This window comes from Osmerus eperlanus, chromosome 3, assembly GCF_963692335.1.
Source record: "Osmerus eperlanus chromosome 3, fOsmEpe2.1, whole genome shotgun sequence".
Classification (NCBI taxonomy): domain Eukaryota; kingdom Metazoa; phylum Chordata; class Actinopteri; order Osmeriformes; family Osmeridae; genus Osmerus; species Osmerus eperlanus.
This window is the reverse complement of record NC_085020.1, coordinates 7079721-7104921: the sequence shown is the minus strand read 5'-3', so window position 1 is coordinate 7104921 and position 25201 is coordinate 7079721. Positions and strand designations below refer to the sequence as shown.

Sequence of the window (25201 nt, the reverse complement as noted above, 5' to 3'; positions counted from 1 at the left end):
TGAGCTCTCTGGACTAGGGGTCAGGTGTCCAGGTCCTCAGACTGAGCTCTCTGGACTAGGGGTCAGGTGTCCAGGTCCTCAGACCGACTGACCTGCACGTTGACGTCCGCTCCGTTGTTAACCAGGAACTCCAGACAGAGGGCTCCGTGTGTGGAGGCCGCCGCAAAGTGCAGCGGGGTGAAGCCTTTGTTGTTGGGCTGGCTCACGTTGGCGCCGTAGTCGATCAGCTCGCTCACAACCGCGTCCTGGCCGTTGAAGCACGCCACGTGGAGCGCCGTGTTCCCAAAGGCGTTAGCCTCGTCGATCTGCACGGCACCGAGACGCAAAGTCAAGCCCATATCAAGACGAACGGTGAGTTTGCGTGTCTGAGTGAGTAACTCCCTACCTCAACAGCCAGATTGAGCAGGTGTTTGACCACGGCGATCTGCCCGCTGGAGGCGGCGGTATGGAGAGGGGTGTAGCCCCGCTTGTCCTTACAGCTGATCTCCGCCCCTTGGTTGACCAGCAGCGACACCACATCCAGGTGGCCTGGCAGGGGCCGAATGCAGAAAGCCCTCTTTAATAACCCCAGAGGTTATATACGCTATATATAGAAGATTTGAACTAACTGACAACCTCAATCTATTTTACTGGCTGGGAAAATATAGGATAAAACAATGTGTTAGACACCACACAGAGCTCTAGTAGATGAGTGCGGAATACATGCAGCACACTACAAGGCCGTAATCATAATATATATTGGGGGGGGACACACATCCCCCCCAATATTCAAATCTGGTCAAAATGTCCCCCCCAATATATTGATATAAAAATATAAATGTGCTACGCTACGACAGGCAACCACGTACGCTGTCTGAAATGATCATTTACAAAAATGATCCCCCCCAATGTTGCCTCCATGGCTACGGCCTTGGCACACTACACAGGAAAGTAAACCGTGTCATGGTGACGGACGAAGTATGGCACGACGTCCGCGTCCGTTCGCTTCAGATGGTATTTCATTTCGACCCACCCATGAACGCAGCCCAGTGGAGAGCCCTGCCGTCTTTCTTATCGAAGGCGTTGATGTTGGCTCCCTTCTCCAGGAGGAGGCTGACCATCTGAGGCGGGGAGGAGGAGGAGAGAGAGAGAGAAACCCAGGAGAACAGGGGGATTAGAAAGTGTGCCGACAGTGTCAGTCGCAGCAGGAAGCTGGTGGTGAGTCAGGTGTGTGTGTCTGTCTCTCTCTCTGGGAAGCAGGGTGTGGGCGAGCTTCTTTATATAACAGCCGAAAATACAGCAGAGCAGATGGGAGCAAGGTTTTTTTTTTTCTCTTGACAGCAAACAGCCGACAGACACACGCGCCTGGGGAGGGTCGGGCGGGAACGAGGACGTGCTCTCCGACACTACCTCCGTGTGTCCGTTGAGGGCGGCGTGGTGCAGGGCGGTGCGCCCGCCGCGGTCCGACACGTTGACGCTGCTCAGCAGTGGGATGATGACCTCGGCGCAGCGCAGGGCGTTGTTGGCGGCCGCCACGTGCAGCGGCGTCTGCCAGTTCTTATCCCGGGCGTTCACGTCTGCAGAGTGGCGGATCAACACGCGGACCGCCTCCTGTGGACCGGAGGGGAGCGTGTGAGGGTGGGTTTCGGTGTGTGTGTGTCAGAATCAGAATAAAGACAATGCGATGTGTGTATGTGTGTTTGAAAATAAGCAAAAGAAAAGCAAAACGACTCGTACAGAAAGTCATCTTTATACATTTACAGGCATAAAGTCCTAAACACAGACCCACACTTACAAACAGCCATATCCTCTCATTCATCTATAATAAACTGAACAACAGCCACACACAGATATATACACACAGCTACTGAGTCAGTCAGTCCAGTTGCCCCAGCCATGTTGAATTACCAGTTTGTGTCTGTCTATTATGCCTCCTGTGTTGACGATGGATTGCACTGGTTTCTCCACTAAACACACATGCTACTGCATTCCTGAGAGGCCTCATTTGCTGCATGTGTGAGTGTGTGTGTGTGTGTGTGTGTGTGAGTGTGAGTGTTCCTAATCTATATCACAGTGAGCTGCTTAGTTCCCAACCACCTGTGTCACAGCGTGTGTCCTTAAGAATGGGCCGCCGCACAACAGAGATCAAGGACGAGGGTGTGAGTGTCGCTACCCACCTCGCTACGAGAAGCCACCGCGCGGTGGAGAGGGGTGAGCCACATATTGTCTTTGGCGTTGACCCGCGCCCCTGCAGGGGGTGAGAGAAAGAGGGAGAGGTAGCAAGAGATATTAGCGCGGGGGTTGCGGACAGGAGAGAGGAACAGAGAGAGAGAGAGAGAGAGAGAGAGAGAGAGAGAGAGGAACAGAGAGAGAGAGAGCGAGAGAGAGAGAGAGAGAGAGAGAGAGAGAGAGAGAGAGAGAGAGAGAGAGAGAGAGAGAGAGAGAGAGAGAGAGAGAGAGAGAGAGAGAGAGAGGGGAGGAGGGGACACAGCCTGGAGAAAGATGGGTCGTCTTTCACCTGAGAGGATGAGGAGCTCGGTGATCTCGGCGTCTCCTAGGAAGGCTGCAGCGTGAAGTGGGGTGCGTTTCTCGGCATCCTGAAAGCGAGGCCGAGAGTGAGAGCCAGGAACGGTTAGAAATCCAGTGGACAGACAGGCATGACAAAGTATCGCCATGAGCTCAATAGAGCAGTCCTACAGTTGCTACAGTGTCAAGACATCCATTGTCCAGACCACTGAGGACAGAATCACATCTGAACAGAACAATGACAGAGCTCTGGTTGTGGCTCTGAGAGCACAGCCAAGGGCCGGACAGGAGACTAAACACCCAGGAAAGACAATGGGACCACAAGCCGAACCCCAACCCCAGCCCCAGCATATTGGGATATACTGTGACTATATTTATCTCTGCTCTAAGGTAAACAAACTCCTCTTTGGCCTTTGGCATATTGACCTCTGACCCCAAGGCCAGAACAGGAAGTGCAGTGGGTGGAAGCCGAAGGTTTCTGAAATTCATCTCCTAACCCCCTTGTGCGGACAAGGGAGGGGCATGTCTTACCAGAGCGTTGATATCCTCCGATTTGTAGATAAGCATACGAATCTCTTCAGGGTCTCCATTGAAGATTGCCTGGATGAGTGGAGGCTAGAGAATGGAGAAGAAAAGTCAAGTTTAACAAAGTCAAAATTGCTTCTTTTCTGGGTCACGTAAACCAGGTATACTGTTTGGTCCTGTCTGACAAGTCTAGCTACAGTAAAGACAAGTCTAGCTACAGTAAAGACCAGTGACACAGCACCAGTATGCAGGCAGGCCCTATCATTGTCTCTTTCAACAGATCAGCAGCAAGCGTCAGCTTTCTGGAATCCCTGACAGATAAGGCTGCTTGTTTGGGACATGAGAACAGAATAGCGTCAGTGTTGAACTAGGTTTGAAAATGCTAAAGCTGATATGGTGCCACCCCCCCCCCCCCCCCCCCCCCGACCCAATGGTAGCCAGTGACGAGTCAGAGCCCTGAGCTACTGAGCAGAACTATTTCAGAATCCCCGACTTCCTGTACCTCCCCGTCTCACTTCCTGTTCCTCTCGTTGCCTTCTCGGAATTGACAGGCAGGAACCTCTGCCGTTTCGGTTCTGCTTCGAAGCGACATAACCATAGACACAGAGTACACGCATACCCACACGCCCTGAGTGTTGTCACATCACCCTGCACAGGAAACCACCTCACACAGTACATGTGAGGTTCCAGAGCAGCTGACTCTTCAAGCGTTGGCTTGACTTGGAGCAGGTGAAGGCTAGCGCTCCCTCCACACACACACACACACACACACACCCAGGCTCCCCCAGGGAGATCTAGGCCCACACGACACCAGCTGGCAGCCATCCTGTTAAGACAGGAAGGGTGCCATGGGAAGCTCCATATGGACTGATCCATGACGTTTTAATAATAATAATAATAATAATACATTTGATTTGTATTGCACTTTATATTTAAAGCAATCGCAGAGTGTTTTCAGTTGCAGACTCTTCTCCACCTTTTCTCACACTCCATCGCCCATAATGGAATTCACCTACCTTTAGGCCTATCAGTCTCTGTATGTTCTAAGGACATTCCAAGATGCTGAGCTAGCTAAAGAGAAAAGGTGTATACTGATTACGCGGGAAGCTGATCTATGACATATCCAAGCAAGTGGCCCTGTGGGGTATTGGAGAGAAGAAAGGGTGGGGTGAAGAAAGTTGTCCAGATTTAGGACATTACTCGAACCCACACCACACCACCCCTCCAGGCTCACCGAAAAACCCTAAACACTGAGCCCATTGTTGCCTCACAGCAGTACGCTCACAGTCCCACCCCCATAGCCCAATGAATGGTCCCAGAACTCCTACTGCATCCAATGAAAACGTAGCAAAATACTTTAATACTTTATTTAGAACACCATAAGATCAGCCTATTAATCATCCCCTCCTGTACCAGAGTATCCCAGAGGAACAGGGTCCTTCACTTGGTCCACCCCAATCAGTCCCTTTCTCTCCCCCCATCCATTTCATTCTACACAAACATCCTTCATCAGATAAATGCTGTTATCATTCCACAAACTGCAAACACACATACTCCTGATGTATACACAAAGACACAACTAGAAGTTTACAATGTTTCCCTCTCAATAGGATGTCGAAGAATCTGAGACGCCTTGCAGTTAATGCCCGGAGGAAGACATCTGCATATCTCCACACCCACAGGCCCAAAATGAGAAGCTGCTTGACGTTTCAGTAAAAAGGAATTGTAGAATTTAAATCTGTGCATGACCATGTTTTCATACCTTACTCTTGGTGTGACAGACACAAAATAATTTAACCACACAATGTCAGTGATTAAAAAATATAAACTAGGGAGTGTGCACTTATACACCTGTCTATTAGCTTGCTCTTATTTCAGTACAGGAAGCCCTGCACAATCAAATGAAAAAACAGGAAAGACACAACTTCACTTAGTGTCCAGACAAAAACACAGCCAAAATAGGCAAGCATTTCCTTTTCTACACTGAACAAGTCATTTCTCTACCTCTGGGTCATTATGTCACTGTACCCTTGGCCTTGTCTTTACCCCAGCAACAACAAAAAGAGCCCTAGGCTTGTCAAATAACTGTTTTGACGACAACTTCGTACAGGGTAATTGATGACTAATGCGTTTTAGTGCTGGTGAGGCTTGAACCAACACAGGAAGTACCAGTGTTAAGCAACTTTTTCTTAGCACACCAACATTTAGCTAGAAGAAATATGAGAAACAGGGGAAGCAAACATACCTCTTGCAAGAGAGAATAATTATGAAGTGAAATAATGAAAATGAAAATAGCATACCAACTTTGAAGTTAGCTAAACTATCTCGCTGGATAAGAGAACAGGCACAGCAGGGGAGCTGTCAATTAGCTAGCTAACGTTAGCTAGCTATCTTAGAGACTAAGGGAAGTCATCAGCTCCACCAAATCTCTTGCTAACTAGAGACCAGGAAGCCCATCTGTTAGTTGCACAGCACATACAAATTGCGACAGCATATATCTTAACTCTTATTATGAAAATGAGAGCATTCCAGATCACCGGTGTGCAGAGAGCGATGCCCAGTTCTATGCACCTAGCGCAGGATAGCGGTATGTTGCTGTTCTGGCCTTGGGCATCAGAAAAACAGTTTCATCTTCCTTGCATTTGCATGAGACTTATACACATGTATAACTGACACAAAACATCCCACTGGTCCATGACCTCTCAATGATATCAGTAAACAAAGAGCCTCTCCTGTCTAGTACAAGAAGGATAGTATAAAAGCAGAATATTTCTGTGACTGTTTGTTATGTACAGTACACTAGCGGCACCGTACCTGATCGACGAGTTTTAGAACAGCCATATCTCGGTCAGCTTGGACGGCACATCCACTCTCCTCTGGAGATCAGATCAATCAAATATCGTGAAATAGTGCGCCACAAAAACCGTTTGTCGGTTTCCTAGAACTCAAGGACGTAAATCCCACAATGATAGTTGTTTTTCTGATGTAACGCAGATCTTCAAGGCCCGTGCTATACCACAGACCATGACCAGTTCCACAGACGCTTTCAGAGGCGATGGAGAGTCGAGTCAGCCGCTGTTCCAGTAAGCTGATCGCCGAGGGAGGTGGGAGGATATAGGCTTCTTCTCTCGATGTAAACAGTACGTATTTACAGCTACTGCACGGGGCACTTTTCTGAAAGCCGAACCCTCCACTCTCGCCGCTCAGAAAATTCTCCCCGCAGTGTCCTCCACTCTCGCCGCTCAGAAAATTCTCCCCGCAGTGTATCTGTAAACGGGTGAAGAGAAGAGATTGCACAGGAAGTTCAAGTCACTCTCCCTCTCCTCCACTCAGATGCAGAATCATCCACAGCAGCACCAACTCGCTGCAGATTCCCTCGCTGCCTCCCTCCAGTGGTTGCAACATTTAACAGCGCTTTAAAATGGCAAAATGCAAGCTTTTTTAATGTTATGGCTTTTTGCACACACACCCCCGCCCCACACACCCACACATCCGTTTTGTACATATTCTAAGCACATGAAGATGCATTCCAAAGTTTATTGTATTCTTGGTGCACAGAATAGGCAACATTGCTTAATTCCTGTGTCCCTTCGGGGAATAAATGACTACAAATAAACATTTTCTGCCTGCTCCTTGGGTTTCCCTTCTCCTCAGCCCTGTGATGTGAGCAAAAGGATTAGTTAGGTATCCATGTGGATTGCATCACCCTCTTAAAGACTTTCAATTTGACCATGAGAACAATTAACTAATTTCATTACATAAGCCAAATCAGATGACAGGAAACTTCACCCCAAACAACCATCAATTCAGCCCTAAGCCTTCAGGAAGCATTTCATTAAGTAATGATCCAATCAGTGGTGGTATTTCATGACTTACATCATCTCATAGGTCCCATTAATGCCAAATATGTAGTGCACAAATTGCAAAAGGCTTACACAGTTTAGATACGTTTTCTGGTATAGTGGTGGTCCTTATAGAGAAGGTAGACACTTATTTGAGCCTGACAAGGGTACTACGAGCCGAGGTCACACATCCAGTTCATCTCTGCCTACCAGGGAGTCAGTCAAGCATGGATGGAAGCTGCCTGGGAAATCTGGGTCAGAGAGCAAGGGCCTACATATAGAGCTGTGGGGGGGCTGAGTGAATGGAAGAGAAAGGGCCTGAGGCAACAGACTACTTCTGCTGTGGTGCAATTAGAACACAGGGCTGAATGTCTCCCTTTGACAATATGGCTGTGACCTCTACTTATCAGTGATGACAACAGAGCTAAAAGTAGACCTACGGTATGTATTTCTAGATGGCTTTGAAATCTTGCAAAGTTTTGCATCACTGTCTGCATGTCTCTTTGAACCTCAGGAATATTGCATCAGCAGTATACCAGTGTTTAACGACCAAACCCCCCACCCCACATTGGACAAAAAGCCAAAACAACCCACATCAGTGAACACTTAAGGCATAACAGTCCACACGCACTGGACCAGCCTGCAGCCCCTCTCATTCACATGTTGTGTCTCAGCAGGATGGCAAGGCAGATCATGTGACAAAGGAACTCGTTATGGACAGTTCACTTAGAAACTGGCTGCAAAAGACATGACCTTGGTGCGATACAAATGTACACAAACATTTATACACAAACGTTTATTTAGTCAAATAAAGCAACATTCTGATAAGACCAGAGGGTAGTTCACAGATGGATGGCAGAGCATTGTGATGGAGTGGCCGGTACAGAGGCCATACACAGAAACCATATCCTTTTTAAATTTCACTGACTGCTTCTCATTCTATAGCAAGACTGACTTACACTCGCTTTTTTTAATAATAGGAGAATAAAACAATACATACAAGTTCTAAATTTTTCAATTTCCCCTAATCACTTAAACTTTGATAAAACTGAATGTGTGGCAGCTGTGTTCCTAGACAGTTTGACACCCACTACAAGACTGTAATAATAAAAAAAATGGACAGAGTCATTTATTCTGTAGAGATGGGATTGAGAGAGAATGGAGAGGGGTGGGAAAAGAGAGAGAGAGAGAGAGAGAGAAGAGAGCGGGTTAGCCCTTTCACAAGACATACTCTAACTCAGAGCGGATGTAGCCATTTTTCTCATCATTGTGGACGTGTGGATAGTGAGCAATAAGAGCATCCTGCGATCCAATGTAGATGGAATTGTAGATCTTCCAGTAGACATCCCTCACCTTCCTGGCAGGGTGGAACAGACCCTAGCAACAGTAGAGAAAACAGTGTTAGCAAATCACATTACTGTGGATTTGTAGAACATGCACTACTTAAGTCTGAATTGTAGATTTCTTTTTTTTATGTCGGTGAGAAAAAAATTAAATACAAAATCTCATCATTCAACCAGTATCAACCTTATTGTCTTATCAAGATCTATTCTGACATCCAACTGATGTAGCCAGTGAGTGGTTTACCTGCAGGCAGTACTGCAGCATGCGGCAGGGGCCGATGGCAACACGGAGGCCCTCCAGGGCCCCCATGACTGCCTGGATGACGTGGGGCGAAGTCTCAAACACATTGGGCCACACGTAGTTGAGAAGGTGGTTAAGGGAGTCCTCACAGCCAAAGCCATAGACCCCCAGGGACATGTGCTGAACCACTGCACTAGCTGTCTGCCTGTGGACCAGGTCTCTGCAGGGAAGAGAGGGGACACAAAAAAAGTTAATTTTTTTTTTTTTTTTATCCAATGCAACCAATGATCCAATGATATTTAAACAAAATCCCCTCCCCCCCTTCCCCTCCCAACAGCACCCCCTTCCCTTCCACATCTGTCCTCACCTGTCCATGAGCGCGTCCTCCAGGAGAGGCGTCACAGCGTAGATGTAGTCCTTCCCCATCTCCCCGATGTACTCAAACAGGAAGGACAGGGACTTGAGCACGCCGTTCTGCACGTTGAGCTCGGGCACGCGGTACTCGTTCATGAGGGCTGGCAGCACGGTGAAGGGGGAGCAGGTCTCGGCCACGATGGCGATGGCCACGGTGGTGCACACGCGGTTCTGGCGCTCCTGCACCTTCAGGTTGTTCAGCAGGGTGGCCAGCACGTCGTGAGGGCTGAGGGAGGACCACACAACGTGGGATGAAACGTCGGAAACGCCGGAGTGTGATGTCGTTCATGTTCCTTTCCAGATTGGTATCTGCTCTGTGGAGGATGGCTGGTGGTCACTCACCCAATGGCCTTGGCGATGTATCCAAAGGTGTTGACGGTAGCCCGCCGGATGGCCTTCTTGTGGGCCTTGAGCAGCTCCAGCAGCTCAAAGCAGATCCTCATCCACTCCCTCGCAGACACGTACTCGGCACCCCTGTGGCAGACAAGGGAACGTTACACAACGGCTCAAACTACGGCATTAACGACGAGACCCCGCCGGCGTCCCGGGTGGATTAAGTCTTCTGGGTATCATCGTCAAATCCCACACATCCAAAGCTGCTCACTACTGACCTGTCGGCGATCCTGCCCACCAGGTCGATGCAGTTCTCCTGCACCTTTTCGTGTCTGTTCTTCAGGATTGGCGTGAGGCGGGGAAGCAAGTCTTTAATCGGGGGAGTCATCTTGTGCATGCCGATGACGTTGACGATGGCCTTCAGGGCTCCCAGGATGCTGCCCAGCACCTCGGGGTACTCCTCTCCCAGGTACTCATACAGCACCACCCCAAGATGACCCATCAGCTTCTCCTGTGATGAGGGACAGAGACAGGGAGGATGTTAGGCAGGACCAGGGCAGCATTACTGTACCTGAAACGGTATGGTAAGAGAATGTGTGTGTGTGTGTGTGAGAGAGAATCCCACCTCCTGGCAGGTCTTCATGACCACGGCGGTACGAGAGATGAGGTCGGCAGCCTGCTGGCGGACCTTGGCGGACTTGTTGTTGAGACGCCAGAGAACAGTACCGCAGATCTGAGGCAGGTAGGGCTTCACCCTCTTCCCCAGAGCGTTCACCACCGTGCCAAAACCGTTCAACATCACAGAGTCCTGGGGTGGGGGGAAAAAAACAACAGGAGGAAAGGTTTAGTGTCCACATCTAGGTTTAAGATTCTTCTCCGCACCATGCAAAACCAAACAGTTCATGAGACCAAGCAGATTTGTAGCAGGGGTGTCAAGTCAGGTGGCTCACCTCAGTGGTCTGCTCCTGGAAGGCGTACAGGATGCCATCAATGAGCTGCTCCTCCAGCTTGTGGTCGATGTCTGCGGCCCCCAGGTTGCCCATGATCTTCTCAATGGTCTCCATCACCATCTTCCTGTACTGCTCCGCCTCGTCCTTCAGGTCGTCCACGATGCGAGAGATGATCTCAGCGGCTCCCACCTTGTTGGCCAGCTCCACCGTGGTGTCTACCAGCTACGGGAAGACGAGCAGGTGTCGGTTATCATAAAGACACGTTCTGGACACTCGCTGGCAAGGCTTGAAAGCAGCAACACCGATCTGTGCGTGTTTGTGTACCTGTCTGTAGTTGCGTCTGTCGAGGGCCATCCTGTGCTGCCAGAAGTGCTTGAAGAAAGGAGGGAGGATCTCGGTCTTGATGTAGTTGGCCTCCACACCATCAGTTCCACAGCACTGCTTCACCACCTAGGAGAGGACAGGGGAAGTTGTAGTGAAGGAATGATCCAAATCAACTTTATTCCAATACAATCAACACTTACATGAGACATTGTTTTTAATTTTTATTGAGGAACTGTAACCAACGGGTGCAGGGTGAGAACAGAGTCAACATGGATGTCAGACCTGCTAGTTCTCATGTTGGTGACGTCCATCTAGCGAAGTACTAGCCCTGATCTGACCATGGACAGGTCAAACAGGCGAGAATGATTCGCAGGCTTGCGTACACACACACACACGCAAACAAACCTTGAGCACAATCTTCTTCATCTCCTCGTCAGGGGACTGGAACTCTCTGATAAGGATGAGCATCACCTCTCTGGTGTAGTAGTTGGCGTACTCTGCATCCATCAGGGGAATAAGGTAGCCAATGGCTTTGAGGAACGCAGCCAGACCCTGCACACGGAGAGAGCGTTACAACTTTGCTATTGGGTATGTTCAACCAACTACAGAATCTATACAGATTAAACCCCACAGTAATACCCGTCACTGAGCGCATGTGAAGAAGAGATTGCGTGTCCTCACCTTTCCTCTGTGCTGTCTGATACCCTTCCAGAGGGGCTTCAGGACTGAGTCGAAGGACTCGATGCCGTAGGGCGTGGCCGCCTCGGCCAGGGCAGCGATGGCCAGGGCACTGATGGTCCTTACCTTCTGCTGCTCATCAACCAGACCTGAGGAAACACACACGCGCACACAAACGCTCACTACCGCAGCAAGGAAATGCCAAAAGAAGAAGTCATTTAACTAAGGCATCTAACATTTTTCCCATCCCTTCATCTGGTGTGCGTTGCACCCCTACTGACCGTGCTCGATGATCTCCACCAGACTCCGCAGGTGGGGCAGGATGGCACAGCCCATGAGAATGGCGATCTGCTGGACGATCTTGATGCCCGTGTGGCGAGCCTGCCACGACTTCTTGCTCTTGCACACGGCTTTGAGGAAGGGCAGCAGGGACGGGATGCCCAGCGCAGACGCCACCACGGCGAACGCTCGCGCTGTCGTGTTTCTCACGTACTCGTCCATGTTGTCGATGTCGGGCCTCATGGTGGAGATCATGGTGGCCAGGCCAGCAGCCTACAGAGAGAGGGAGGGGCAAGGGTAAGTATTACAGCGACTAGACAACCACACAGGAAACTTTTTAGTGCATCAATCCAACATGTAGTAAATGTAACCAATGGGTGCAGGGTGAGAACAGAGTCAACATGGATGTCAGACCTGCTAGTTCTCGTGTTGGTGACGTCCATCTCGCGAAGTACTAGCCCTGATCTGACCATGGACAGGTCAAACAGGCGAGAATGATTCGCAGGCAGTGTGTGTGTGCATGAGGTATGGCTGGATACATCAGAATACAAGGCTACTGTTTTACCTTGGCCAGATTAGAGATAATCTCTCTGCCCTCCACTCTGGCATAGTAGTCTTCATCAATAAGCAGGGGCTCAATAACCACCAGGATCTGTAGGTGAAGGAAACAGTTATCATTAACCAGTCCAAATCACACTTGAAAGACAATACATGTCCAAACAAAAACTGTGCTGCTGACCAACCTTGTGGACGTAGGGGCGGACCAGGTCGTCAAGCTTGTAGAGGATCCGGTCGATGACTTTGACCAGCAGGTGGCGCTCCTGGTCCTCCAGTGTAGGGGACATGAGCAGGGGCAGGATCTGGTTGAACAAAGGCCCTGCCCCGAACTCCCGCGCCTTGTCTGTGATCTGGCGGAGAGCGGCCTGAGGAGAGACATCATGGGGTCAGGGGGGGGGGGGGGGGGCATTCCTGATGTAGAGGTGGTTGGAATAGTGGATCAAGCCTCACCTTTCTCATGGGAGGTGTTCCGTTCTTGATTTTCAGCAGAAGCTTCATGATCTTGCGTTCCTTCTGCTCCTCAGGACTTAGAGTGGACTCGTCCACTTCCACCTGGAGAGAAAGTCATCCACACTTCATCAATCAAGTTACTGGCAACGTGTGTGTGTGCGCACAGAGTGAGTGAGTGTGAAGTCCTTACCAGCAGTTTGTCAAAGTATTGGATGTCATCAGGCTTGAGGAAGGGGAGGTTTCCAGAAGGCTGGTCATTAATCTGCTTCATGGAACGGTCCTCCTGCTGCATGTGGAAGCCCGTCATGCCTCCGATGGGAGTCGGAGTTGCCGACAGCTTACGAGCAGGGGTGCGGATGGGCACATAGCCTGCGGGGGGAGGCAAGACCTACAGAGGGAAAGGGTGGTGTCGTTAGAGGCACTAACGGTAATCAGTGTAAAACATGAATAGACAGTTGGTTGGAGGGCGGCATGAAAGTACCTTGTAGCCCTCGGGAAACATGGCGTCCAGCTCATCATCTGTGAGGGGACGGTTCCTCTCGTCAATCTCCCTCTCCCAACGCCAGGCCTGCAGCTGCTCCGGGGTCATGCTCATCAGATGACCTGGAGAAACAAACAAAACACGTCCGCTAAGTACTGTAGGATAAATAGAAACAATGTACGTAATCTGATTCTAGTCCTAGGAGGAGAGGTTAGGAAGAAGTCTCTAGGTACCTGGTGTGGGGGTGGCCATGTTCATGGCTGGCGTTCCTATGGGGGTCTTGCCAGGTGTGAGCAGGGGGGTGGAGGAGCCCATCTGACTGGCAGGGGTCTCGTCCCAACGAGACTTCCGCTTGCTCGCCCCAGGAGTGGGGGTCTCTCCCACAGACTCTTCGCCCCTGTCTGTTCGTGGCGTCTCCGCCCACCCGCTGCCATGGCCGGGAGTTTCCCTCTCCGTCTTTGGGGTCTCGTCCCAGCGGTTCTTGCGGACACTCCCTGTGGCGCCCCCGTGGCCGGGGGTTGCGTGTCCCGGGGTGTCCCCTCTCCCTGGTGTGGCAGCTCCAGCCGGGGTGTGGCTGGGGGTGGGGTCCCACATGCGAGTGCTGGGCGTCGCCCCGGGGGTCTCGCTGCCTTTGTTCCTGCCTGGGGTCTCATCCCACCTGCTGTTGGAGGGTGTGTGTGCAGGGGTGTGTCCTGGAGTCTGGCCCTTTTAAAACAAGAGTTTATAAACAAAGTTATGACACTAAAGCCGAGGCTATTGGACACTATGAGCGAAGGCGACATTGTGGGTCAACTGCTCACCTCCACGGAAGCATCTGCCTGGTCCCAGCTGGATATCTTCTTGGGCGTGGTGTTGGTCGGAGTCTGGTTTTGGTCGGCCGTCTGGTCCCATCGGCGCTTGCGCTTGGCTGCCGCGGCGGCCTGGGAGGCAGCAGAACCGTTCACGGGCTTCAGGTCCCCCGTTTTTGCCTTCTCTGCCATCTGCTGCCGGATCTCTTTCTGCCAGGAAAAAGATCAAGAACGATTCACTGAGCAGAAGCCAACCAATATGCACTTTTATTACAAAATCCATGTACCCTACACTGCATCCAGTGACACTGGATGGGAGGAAAATTCTCTTTCTCTCCTTATTAATGTGTAGATGAAAATACTCCCAAAACCAGGAAGTAGATCTTACCTCCTCTTTGGTCAGGTGCTGTTCTCTCATGACGTCCATGTAGGACCTGACCTGCATCTTGGGATCCGGCGTTTTGCCCCCTGCGCGAAAGAGCACCAACAAGACACAGGACACACATTAGGACACATCCCAGGGGCCAGCGTTCATGACACTCAGTAAGCACAACGACACAGCCAGCTAACCCTGACTTTACAAACTGTTCACTGCTTTAGTTCCTTTGTTACAGTTGATTCACAAGACAAACCCTACTTACACATACAGTCCTCTCTTACATACAGACATTACTGTCTAAAAAAAACAAAAAAACAACAAGCAGATACATTGAGAAAAGAGCAGTGGTTCATTTCTTTCTTTTAAGGAGATAAGGAGAGGATAAAGCCATCACTGATGCAGGGGTCCTGGGCTGTGCTCTCCAGAATACGTACACTTTCAGTGCCAAGGGTCCTTCTGCAGTCAGACTTCAACCGGCAGAAAAGAAGCCTAGAAAATGTCTCTTTACCATTAGTAACACTTTGGAAAAGGGTTGGAACTCACATATATAAGCATACCACCTGTGTTGCATGTCATTCAAAAAAATCCTCCAGGGACCTCAACCTCAAATAAAATAATAAAATCTTCTCCAGTTTTGACATGTGATCTCTAATACATAAACAAAAAAAATCTAGGTGTCTGTCCAAATTTAGGAATCCTCTTTGAAAATCATAATGAACCATCATAGGGATGAGTCTTAAACTGATAAAAGGATTCTGGCCATTAATCCATTGCATCACAATTTAGATAGCATTGGTTTAAGCCATCTGCCATCTACCAAGCACCTAAGGCTTCAGAGTGGTGTGTCACTATTCATTTGTTTCAAATGTAGATCTTGACTCTCTAAAAATACTGATATACTCCAAAAATGAGTACAAAGCAAACGTTTAATAAATAAAAAAATTAAGGTTAGGGCTTGAATCTTAACAAAATCAAACATTGTCTTAAGCCTCGAGAGGTTTGTTGCAACTGGGCCCCAGAAAACCAGCCAGTGGACCCTGACCAAACTGACAAGCGCACACTTCTGTTTGTGTTCACCATAACCTACACAGGATGAGTTGCTGCAACCCTTAAGAGAGTGCAGACAGGACTGGCAAAGCAGTACTGCTGTAGGAGAGAAATTAAGGACAGTTAGTATGGGCCTGTGGTATTGAGGCACACAGATTTCTTGATATATATATTTGTATTTTACACATTAGATGTGTAAAATGGAAATATATTTACACAACATCCTTGTACACAAATCTGTCTACATGCAGGCTTGGTACAGCCCTAACCCAGTCTAAACCTAAGGCCGTATATCATTTTTGGTGAACACATCTAAGGATCCAGTCATAGTATGCCTATATACTGGTTGAAAAATATATTTGTTGGGTTTTAAAACCAACTATGGTAACCTAATTAACCAAATTACTTTATTCAACAACAAATGTACCACAGTTGAGATCACGAGAGTATGCAACTGCGCACTTTCTAGTGTCGTGCTATTTAGGACGACCCTGAGCTGAGCACTTTATGAATGTACTATACTGAAATACTTGGAAGTCTGAACACTGTGACCCAGGTGAGCAACTAACTAGGAGCCTGAACTGAGAGCCAAGCTCCAGAGAGCCAAAGGATGTCTGTGTCCTGACTCGTGTTGTGTGATTCTCTGAGTGTGTCTGAATGTGGACAGAAGATCCTGCTGCATCATTTCCCTCCTGCCTTAATTCACTTCCCTCCACAGCTTCGGGAACATAGAATAGGTGTAAACAACCAGGTAAAAAGTATCAAGTTGCCTCAAGATCTGTGAAGGGGAGTGAATAAAACCAGCTAGTAGGGAACAACTTCAATAAATGTGACACTCACGGTCCCCCTGTTCTCATTTACAGAGCACAGCATATCTTATAAATCAGTTCTTATTGTGGTACTTACAAATGTCCAACCCTTATGATGCTCAGATTTACACAATACGTGTATAAGACAGTCACATTGTTCTCTTAACCCTTCGAGACACAGACAACCTTACTGCAACCCATGTAATGTTGCGTGCATTAGCCCTTAAACAAGACTATGCCCAACAACCTATCCTTTCAAACACCAGAAAAGTCCAATTTTGCATGTTTTGCCAAAGAAACAAACACAACACTGTGCTTTTCTAGAAATCAACTTGATGCATGCAGACCTTGCAGATGGGTTCCCTCTAATTCAATAAAAACTTGTAATGATAAATGTTGTTCTGGAACGATCAGGTACCATAACACAAACCACCCTTCAACGCGGAAGAGTTACCACAAGGAAGGCCAAGTCTGGGGAGAAGGAAGCTGCCTGCGCTTGAAGGGTTAAACAGTAAAAGGAGGGTTAGAACCCTTGAAAGACAGCCATGGTGTCAGGGAGCAATGGTACACAATGAGAGGGAGGGAGGGAGGAGCACTATGGAGGGAAGACGGAGGGGTGAAATTTACCATCTGCAAAGGGGTCGAGACGCTCCGGGGAGATGATCATCTGTCTCCGCCTGGCCTTGTATTCATCCTCTCGCTCAGCAATCTTCTGGGGCCGATGCTCAGCAAAGGGGTCATACTGGAGTAGGCAACAACAGTTGTTAAATAAAATAAAAACTATAAAACATCACTTTCCATGTGTAGCCTAACTGATTCATTTCTATGCTTGACTGAAGTTAATTTCTGTCAAAGGGTTGCGTTAAAGGCCCATGTACCAACCTGTTCATCTGACTGTGGTATTGCATTGAGTATCGCTACTGGAGCATGATACCCTGGTTTCTTCTGTCCCAGTAAGCTTGTAGATGAATCCTCTTCCTCGTCCTAGAAGAAAACAGACAGACAAGTCTAGTCAAGCCAGGCTTTCCTAGCTCACACTCCAAAACAAACAAGCACAACATAGTGGAGCAGTCAAACTCCATAAAAATAGCTGTGAAACCAGGAAGGTCAGCATAAAGTCTGACCACTGGGCAGATTAGTAGGATGAAGTGTTGTCTGCTTCATAACAGAGCGCGTGCAACACTTACATCCTCCTGTTCGTTCGCTGCAATAGAAGTGACATATCCAGCAAAGCGGCTGTCGCTGCCGCCATAGATCTCCTGGTCGTAATACCCTGTTGAGTCCAGGCCCACACCCTGGTCCCCCTCCTCTAACAGGGCCGCCTTCATGCCCTGGATCTCAAGGATCTGGGCCTCAATGTCTGCAAGAAAATAAGACAACATCAGGGTTAATTCACTGACTACCAAATACAACTTGTATTACAGCTAAAGCGGGGGGAGGTGTAAAGAATAAATAAATCTGTAGTCAACTTAAAAATAAAAAAAAACTATAACTAAGGCAACATGTTATACACTATAGAATAAATATCATGCACCATGTCGTTATGTCCAACAGTGATACCTAAGCTTAACAAGACGGAAAGACAATTTAATTTCATCTAACAACGCCATTTTGATGCTACCGTGCTAGTTAGCCAACTTGGCTTGGCTAGAAAGCACACAACGAAGCTGTGACGCCGTTCACAATAAACACCAAACCTTCACATTTGTATTTTCGTATGCATGTCAAGTAACATCGTAGAATACCACGTCGGGGGCAACAAACAAATACGCTAAGCAATATATTAACTTGTTTCGTTGTAATTGTACATTTGTTTGTAAAAGTATATTAGCTAGCTAGCTATTAGCCGGGCGCCATTATCTATTATCCATCCTCGTTGTCACTGACTTCGTTGACACGAGGAAAAACGGCATAAAACGTGTATGCACGGACCAATTAATATATACCATGTCAATATAATGCTATAGTATACATGGGAAAATAAAACATAGTGTTGCATTCTAAATAAATGAGCATTTTTAGTAAAATTCTGTTACCTTCGTGCGTTTTGGCGATCTTCGCCATTTTGGTGGTTTGGAGAAACTGGAACCGGAAAGATGCAATTGAGCGTTTCCGTTCTGAAAGAGGGAGTGAATATCCAGCCAGGCACTATTATTTTTTTTATCCCAGTAAACACCTCCTTTCACTGCAGAATAAGATTGACCTCCGTTGTTCGACGGCACAAGAGCTAGTTAGCCTTTCTACTACAGGCGAAGGTACACTGCCTATTAATAGAGGCTACATTTAAAACTCCATGTCAATAATAGTAATAGTATAAAATAATATAAAACCTATTTATCATTTGTGCTTTTGCACGTAATTTACATTGTTGATTTAATTGTTTTAATTGATCGTGATTAGGTCTCGCGAGAGAGAGACAAGGGCTACAACTGAAATATTCAGTGAAACATGAAGCGTCTACGTTTGTTACACTTTACCACTGATAGGGCTTGTTCACCTCTATAAAACTCATGCCTCTTTGCATCCTGTTCCATGCATCCTCAAATGACCCATGACATGACCCCTGATGTTTAGTTTGATGGGTAGGTGATAAGACCCGTCTGTTCTCTGATTGACATCGCAGATGTTTTTTTCCAAGACTAAAATAACTTGGACTGCTATCACATCAAGCCGAGAGTATAGTTTACCAGTACTTCAATAATACTGATTTAAATAATAATTTGTATTAAAAGCAAAATACTTAGAATCTAAAAGTTCAAAAGTGATCAATCTATCACTTTTTAATTGATAAAAAAAGGTGTCAAGGTACCTTCCATGCATCTTGAGAGAGTGAAAGAGACAGAGGCTAGAGCGAGGAAACTCTTTCATTAATCATAGACTGTGCCTCCGCATCGTCCATTATCAGGTGGTACACCTCGTCGGGCATTGTCCCTTACTTATACAGTAGCATGTCAATGGTCACGATATGGTTAAAGCCATCTAGGCTACGTAATCAGCGATTGGGAAGGATTTGGAAAACATTTCCATAATTAGTTTTTAGCAAATGGAACGCAATTATGTTACATTGTTGTTACATTGCTTGTCACATTGTTATTGTTAGGGATTTGTTTCGTTTTGTATAGCACCCATGGTGTCATGAACAATGTAAGTCGATTAAGTCAAAGCAACTCAATATCACATCTTGTGACATTTGTGCGCACGCTATGCAAAAACACACGTCAATCGTTGACTTTTTGACAGCTATAAAGAGCGACAAATGAAAACGAGTTTTTAAAATCCTTATTGACCAATCATAGACCAAGATTCAAGGTGCAGCCCCTGGAGAGGCGGGCTCTTTGCGCTCTCGAGACAAGTACAGTTTTCTGTAAAACGAGGAGACAACCGAAATAAATCAGCTTTGTGCGAAGATGGCAAGAGGTAGCGGGAGCCTGAGGAGAGTGGTAGCAGAGTGTATTAAACAGTTACCGTCCACGTCCAGCCGGAAGACACCATCAAGGAATGGCGTGAGGTAACTTCTGATATAGCTCTAAGTTTAATTCTACAACAGTTAAGATAGACTACTGTACTAACTAGGTAGGTCGATACTGTACGACCGACTAGCTAACGCTAATGTGTTTGATTGCTACTTTAGCTACTACTAGCTTCAAACTGTAACGACTAAAAAGTAACACTACCGTAACTAGCCCTAGCTATCTAGCTTAACTATCAAGAAGCATCTCATGTCATGACCAATGTTTAGTTTCACAACTAGACAGATCGAGTTACAACGTTTGCTATATAAGTAGCTAGCCAACACAGTAACCCGCATTATTGAGGTGAAGCCAACTAAGCTAGCTCTAACTACTGAAGTACTGTATAGTACCGTACTGTATCGTACTGTACTGACTGACAGGGATCGGAAGGAGATTCCTAGGGCAACATCGAACAATACTGAAATAAACTTACTCCTGCTCTAATAAATACAATTATCTTTATAATATATTATATCATATAGGCTACAGCTAACTAGCTATGTGACATTTGTAGTATTGCGTTGTGTGGATAGTGGCAACCTGATACGCCCTGGTTTCACTGATACTGAAGTGGTTGGCTAACATCGGGGGGACTGAACATTGCAGCCAGGCACATGCATTAGATAGGGCTAAACCGGTTAGCCACGCGTAATTCAAAGTAAACCTGGATAAGTCAACGCTTCCAGATACCTGTTTAACGTAATCTCGTATTGTGCATACCGGATCACCTGCAGAGATTGGTCTTGTGTGCTGGGGTTTCACTTTATGAGACTATAGCCCCCAATAATCCATCCCTGTGATGTTTGAGAGACTTCAGACTTCCCCAGACCTCAACTACCTGTGGAGCAAGTGCAATAAAGTGTAAATTCAGATACTAGATTTGTGTGGGAGAAAATAATCCTGTACGGATTGGGATGATATCCTAACAATGGTATTGGAATCAACCAGTTGGCATTACCTACATGACTGATGGTCTGTTTCTAGTGCCAGGGACTTTGCAGCTGTTGCATGGTAGGCAGCAATATACATTGGACAAAGATGCTGACTGGTAGCCATAATGTCTCTAAACACCCTCTCCTCAATGGATAAATACAAATAAATACATGTGCTGTCTGGAATGCATTTTTTCATCTATTGTGATCAGAGGGGTTTGACCATTAACTCTGCAGCCATGGGTTGGTTACAATTGGTCTAGTGTGAGGTCTGAAGTACCTGCTCTGGCATTGAATCTGCAGTAGCTAACAGGCCAAGGGCAAATAAAGGTTTTGAAAACTTACAAACAGTAGGCTATTGTTGTTTATGCCTGGGGACACAGTGACCATTTTCATAATTTCACCAGTTACAGCACCTTTATCTCTTAGGGAAGCAATATACTTTGGCCTAAACTATTCAAAAAGTCCTTATGGAGCTTTTCAAGACCTTGGGTATGTTGTTGAGTGTATAATTGTGTAATCATTTCCTGCTACTATTCTGCGTGAATGGAAAATGGTTGAAATGTAGCCAGCCCTTTTAGTATTTCACCCCTGTGTGTACCACATATACAAAGGGTTGTAATAAAGTTAGAGCCCTTGACCTTATTCCACTCTGCTTAGAATAAGCTGCTCAATTCGAGTGACAGATTGTTGTCAGGTGGTAAGGCCTGAGCTATTACTCATCACAGGTGTGAGAAGTTTCTTTGAAAAAGGCCACATTCTTGGGAAGAATTAAGTCAGAGATCCAAAATGTGTTCAATACCACCACATCCTTTATGGTGTGAAATATGGATCACATTTACATATAGCAGTAAATGTCCTGTTCACGTTTTCTTAGGTCACCCTGTTTTCTCTGCCTATATTTCTCAGAATAACATGTTGCTTTATTTTGGGATCCAGGTACCTGTCTTCATGTGGGATCCTGATGACACGGCTGCCCCCTCTCCTGGTGGCGATGCCCAGCCGCTCCATGCAGGTGCCTGCCCGTAGCTTCTTCAGCCTGGCAGGCACCTTCAACAAGAGGAAGGAGTACTCTGAGAGACGCATCATAGGGTCAGTCTAAAAAAGCACTGTGCCACCATTTTTAGCTGATAGCTAGATTCTCAGCGTATAAACTGTAGCTTAGCGTTTGTCCGGGCAGGGTCTTTGGGTCCCTTTGGGCTCTGGGTTTGGTCATTATGTTAGACCCATGTGCATGACTAGCATTTCTTAATCATGCACTGGTGCTGGTTGGAGATTTATAGATGTACAATGGAACGGATACTTACCCCTACATCCGTAGATCTCAATGAAATGAATATAGGTCATATATTATAGTATATGGAAACCCATGTCAGTCTATGACGTACTCTAAGGAAAGGTCACTATCAGTACCTTTACTATAAATAGAAGCAAGTATGTCCCGGTGGAGGATAGCAGTTATGCAACACACGGGTGGGAATGAGCTGTGGTCTACCAGGCCTCCATGGTCACTATACCATATATAACTTGTCCTCTCTCATTTACTCACATGTCTGTGACTGCAGTCACAATGTACAACCTACTTTATTACCTATATTACCTCACCTCGCCACCTAGTATAAAGTAGGGAGGGTGGAAAAGTATGTGAAGTCCCTTAGTAGTTTACGACTAATTTCCTTCAAATGAATGACGGTTTCTTTCTTTCCCATTCCTCTATTCCTCCTCCTCCTGTCTCTCTGTATCTCAGGTTCTCAATGCAAGAGATGTATGACGTGGTGGCCGGCGTAGAGAACTACCTCCACTTTGTCCCTTGGTGTAAGAAGTCTGATGTGATCTTCCGTCGCTCTGGCTTCTGCAAGGCCAAGCTGAGTGTAGGCTTTCCCCCGGTGGTAGAGAACTACACCTCCCTGGTCACCACCGTACGCCCTCATCTGGTCAAGGTGAGGCCATGCGCAAGCTCTACTTGCAGTATCTCTGTAGACGCATAGAAAGGCGCATTGTTCTCTGACTACTGTGGTCATTATTATTCTCTCCCCCGCCCCCCACAGGCAGCCTGTTCAGACGGTAGCCTGTTTAACCATCTAGAGACCGTCTGGCGCTTCAGCCCGGGCCTCCCCGGCTACCCTCGCACCTGCACCCTCGACTTTGCTGTAAGTGCAGGGCTGCACATGCGGTTGTTTGGGTGTGTGTGTGAGCGAGAGAGTCATGTTCTGCCAAAACATGTCTCCGTGGATGTGTGGGTGTAGTGTGTCTCTCCTCTTGGTAACGCTGTCGTCATGTGACGTGCACACACACCCCCCCATCTCCGATTTCCCTCGTGTTTGAACTCCCCCTCCCTCTTCCTTGTCGTCCGCAGATCTCCTTTGAGTTCCGCTCCCTCCTCCACTCTCAGCTGGCCACCGTCTTCTTTGACGAGGTTGTGAAGCAGATGGTGTCTGCGTTTGAGCGCGAGGCCTGCAAGCAGTACGGCGCTGAGACGAGGATCCCCCGCGAGCTCATGTTCCACGAAGTTCACCACACGTAGTGTGCCACCTCAACCCAGACACAAACACATGGACTCAGCCATGCTAGGGAGAGACAAATAGAAGGGAAGGAGACTAATTTAACACATGGGAGCGGGGGAGGAAAGACTATGCCCTGAACACCGCAGTGCCTGGTTAGAAAAGCACCATTTCATTCAGCTTGTCGCTGAACCTCGTTCTTGATAATCCCCTCTATCCTGATAATCTATGCACACACACCACACACACCCAGATAGATATGCAGACACTCAGAGTGCAGTACAATAGAGTGTTGGATGCTTGCTAGGTACAGAATAGGGCCTGGACACTGTGGTCTAGTCTATAAAACAATTCACCAGACAACCACCCTAGAACTAATTCCATTCCCTCCTCCCCCTATGTGAGCAGAGTAAGGTTGAGGGTTCTAATAGGCTCGTCAGACGAAGAGGGTGTGCTGGACTGATCGATGCCATATTATTGTTCTCTACCACTTGACATAAGATAACTGTGAGGTAGGCAGATAACAAACAGTACTGTACGAGGATCAGTTCATTTGGATGAAAAAATGGACGGACAGGCTTTTCATTGAGCCAGAGAAACTGTGCTGGGGGGTATCTATTATAAGAATAGTGCACGTACGGCCATGTCTTTCCAACATAAACCAAATAGTTCAAGAGGCACTGCTTTCTGCGTACATATTCTCTAGGGAAGTATCTACTGTGTGCTTTGCTTCAAGGGCAAGACTTGGAACATCAGTGTTGTGTTTCAGACTTCAGATATTACAGTGCAGTGGACTTGTTTTTTATTAGTGTGCAATATCGGAATGTGTTTTAAATGCAGCTGATTTTTGTTTGGCACGGACTTTCGAAAAGGGCCCAAACTGGCTTGGCAGAGGCTCAGTCAGATTGCTGTCACACTGAAGTACCATCCACCATCCTGCACCCTGTGGTACCTCGTCCCAGCCCAGCCCCTAGGTCCATCCCCCGGTGGTACCTAGTCCCAGACCAGCCCCTAGGTCCATCCCCCGGTGGTACCTCGTCCCAGCCCAGCCCCTAGCTCCATCCCCCTGTGGTACCTAGTCCCAGACCCCTAGCTCCATCCCCCGGTGGTACCTAGTCCCAGACCAGCCCCCTGGTCCAACACCCTGTGCACTTATTAGGTAAGAGTTGAGTTGATTTCACACGGCTTATACTTGTCAAATCATCTCAGGTCTACCTCTCCATTAGAACATAGGTTTCAGACTTAAGGGCCTATGTTTAGATGTTCTTTCAATTCCAACTCTGTAACTACCGCTGTGCCTTTTAAAGAACATGGCAGCATATTTATCTTTATTTTAAAATAGTATTCTCATGTATTATATTTATTAAGCTGGATATTAAGGACAGATGTAAATATGAATGGGAGGGACACTGCTGACAAGCTAAACAAAAATTAAATTTCCTTGTTGTAGGGGTTATGGTTTTATAATGTAAATGGTGTTTAAGGGGTGAAAATTAATCAACTGCATGGTTTATAAACTATTTTTATAAAACAAGTGTTTGTATTCTGTGTTGAGTGTAGGTTGTGTTTGTCAACATCTGGTTTGGACTGATTCCCAGTCTTGTGGTTGGCCAGAAATAGAGGAATCATGTGGAGACCAGAATAGAGCTGACACTGAGTTATGCCAGTTAACCATGACTCCTGCTGGACTAATCCTCATGTACACACACCAGCAGGACACCCACTGTGGCTGACAATCTGGAGGAGTGAATTGGCCCCTGGATAACAGTATATTAATATGCAATAATGCAAGACGCAAATGTATTTTAGAACATTGGATTTTACTTAAATAAAAAAAATCACTAATTATCAATAAACACATCGTACAATACAGAAGTTGAATGATCACTGTTGCATGTCTGCAGGGTGTTTATGTGCTGAGACCACAATGACATGTCCCAGAAACTGGTGAAGCTTCTTAAACACAAAAACAAAGCCGGCTCAAAGTTAACAGCGGGCACAAATAAAGGCCAAAACTTGACCTCATGAGGACACCTACAGCCTTCACATACAATTAAAAAAAAACTACAACTGTGGCCAAGACCTTAATCTGCTTTGTAAATAGAGCCCAACTCAACCACCCAAACTGCCAGTGTTCCTCTCCCTTCTCCCCGGTAGAGATGGGTGCATTGAGCAACCCTCTGATTTTAATATTTCTTTTGTTTTTAGCCAAATTAGACTGATAACACTCAGACTTGTAAATGAGGCACTTTTCCAATCATTATGTCAAATTATATACTTGAAGGAGTAGGTCTTTCAGTTACCATTTAC

General features: G+C 47.1%; 3 protein-coding genes across 10 annotated transcripts in view; 1 reads left to right on the top strand and 2 right to left on the bottom strand.

Moving 5' to 3' along the window:
• ankrd44 (ankyrin repeat domain 44) overlaps nucleotides 1–6250 on the bottom strand; it is a 15556-nt gene extending 9306 nt beyond the window's left edge. For all 4 annotated transcript variants that reach the window (XM_062456888.1, XM_062456890.1, XM_062456889.1 and 1 more), the window contains exons 1-8: nucleotides 5845–6250; nucleotides 3037–3120; nucleotides 2498–2576; nucleotides 2157–2227; nucleotides 1390–1590; nucleotides 1013–1100; nucleotides 386–528; nucleotides 93–305 (exon numbers count right to left, since the gene is read on the bottom strand). In XM_062456888.1, the coding sequence (XP_062312872.1) occupies nucleotides 93–305; nucleotides 386–528; nucleotides 1013–1100; nucleotides 1390–1590; nucleotides 2157–2227; nucleotides 2498–2576; nucleotides 3037–3120; nucleotides 5845–5871 (906 nt within the window). In that variant the 5' untranslated portion in view covers nucleotides 5872–6250. The remainder of the gene's footprint in view (nucleotides 1–92; nucleotides 306–385; nucleotides 529–1012; nucleotides 1101–1389; nucleotides 1591–2156; nucleotides 2228–2497; nucleotides 2577–3036; nucleotides 3121–5844) is intronic.
• A 1403-nt stretch (nucleotides 6251–7653) lies between these two features.
• On the bottom strand, nucleotides 7654–18115 carry sf3b1 (splicing factor 3b, subunit 1). 5 transcript variants are annotated; one of them, XM_062456884.1, is made up of 23 exons: nucleotides 17983–18081; nucleotides 17134–17306; nucleotides 16829–16930; nucleotides 16574–16688; nucleotides 14100–14179; nucleotides 13724–13921; nucleotides 13157–13628; nucleotides 12924–13045; nucleotides 12633–12830; nucleotides 12443–12544; nucleotides 12178–12357; nucleotides 12000–12086; nucleotides 11437–11707; nucleotides 11159–11304; nucleotides 10883–11029; nucleotides 10478–10603; nucleotides 10154–10375; nucleotides 9829–10011; nucleotides 9482–9714; nucleotides 9213–9344; nucleotides 8824–9096; nucleotides 8460–8676; nucleotides 7654–8249 (listed from the first exon to the last, which is right to left on the bottom strand). In XM_062456884.1, the coding sequence occupies exons 1-23, from the start codon at nucleotides 18008–18010 to the stop codon at nucleotides 8091–8093; spliced, it is 3966 nt and encodes a 1321-aa protein (XP_062312868.1). In that variant the 5' UTR covers nucleotides 18011–18081; the 3' UTR covers nucleotides 7654–8090. The 5 variants fall into 5 exon arrangements, 4 of the variants coding, with proteins under 4 accessions (XP_062312868.1, XP_062312869.1, XP_062312870.1 ...); XM_062456885.1 differs by lacking the exons at nucleotides 16574–16688; nucleotides 16829–16930; nucleotides 17134–17306; nucleotides 17983–18081 and adding an exon at nucleotides 14525–14912; XR_009929749.1 differs by lacking the exons at nucleotides 7654–8249; nucleotides 8460–8676; nucleotides 8824–9096; ... (12 more) ...; nucleotides 12924–13045; nucleotides 13157–13628 and adding an exon at nucleotides 14525–14579 and having other exon boundaries at nucleotides 13861–13921; nucleotides 17983–18095.
• A 1182-nt stretch (nucleotides 18116–19297) lies between these two features.
• Nucleotides 19298–24902, top strand: coq10b (coenzyme Q10B). Its single transcript, XM_062456862.1, has 5 exons — nucleotides 19298–19454; nucleotides 21330–21482; nucleotides 22138–22330; nucleotides 22439–22540; nucleotides 22747–24902. The coding sequence occupies exons 1-5, from the start codon at nucleotides 19354–19356 to the stop codon at nucleotides 22912–22914; spliced, it is 717 nt and encodes a 238-aa protein (XP_062312846.1). The 5' UTR covers nucleotides 19298–19353; the 3' UTR covers nucleotides 22915–24902.
• Nucleotides 24903–25201: the final 299 nt, after the last annotated feature.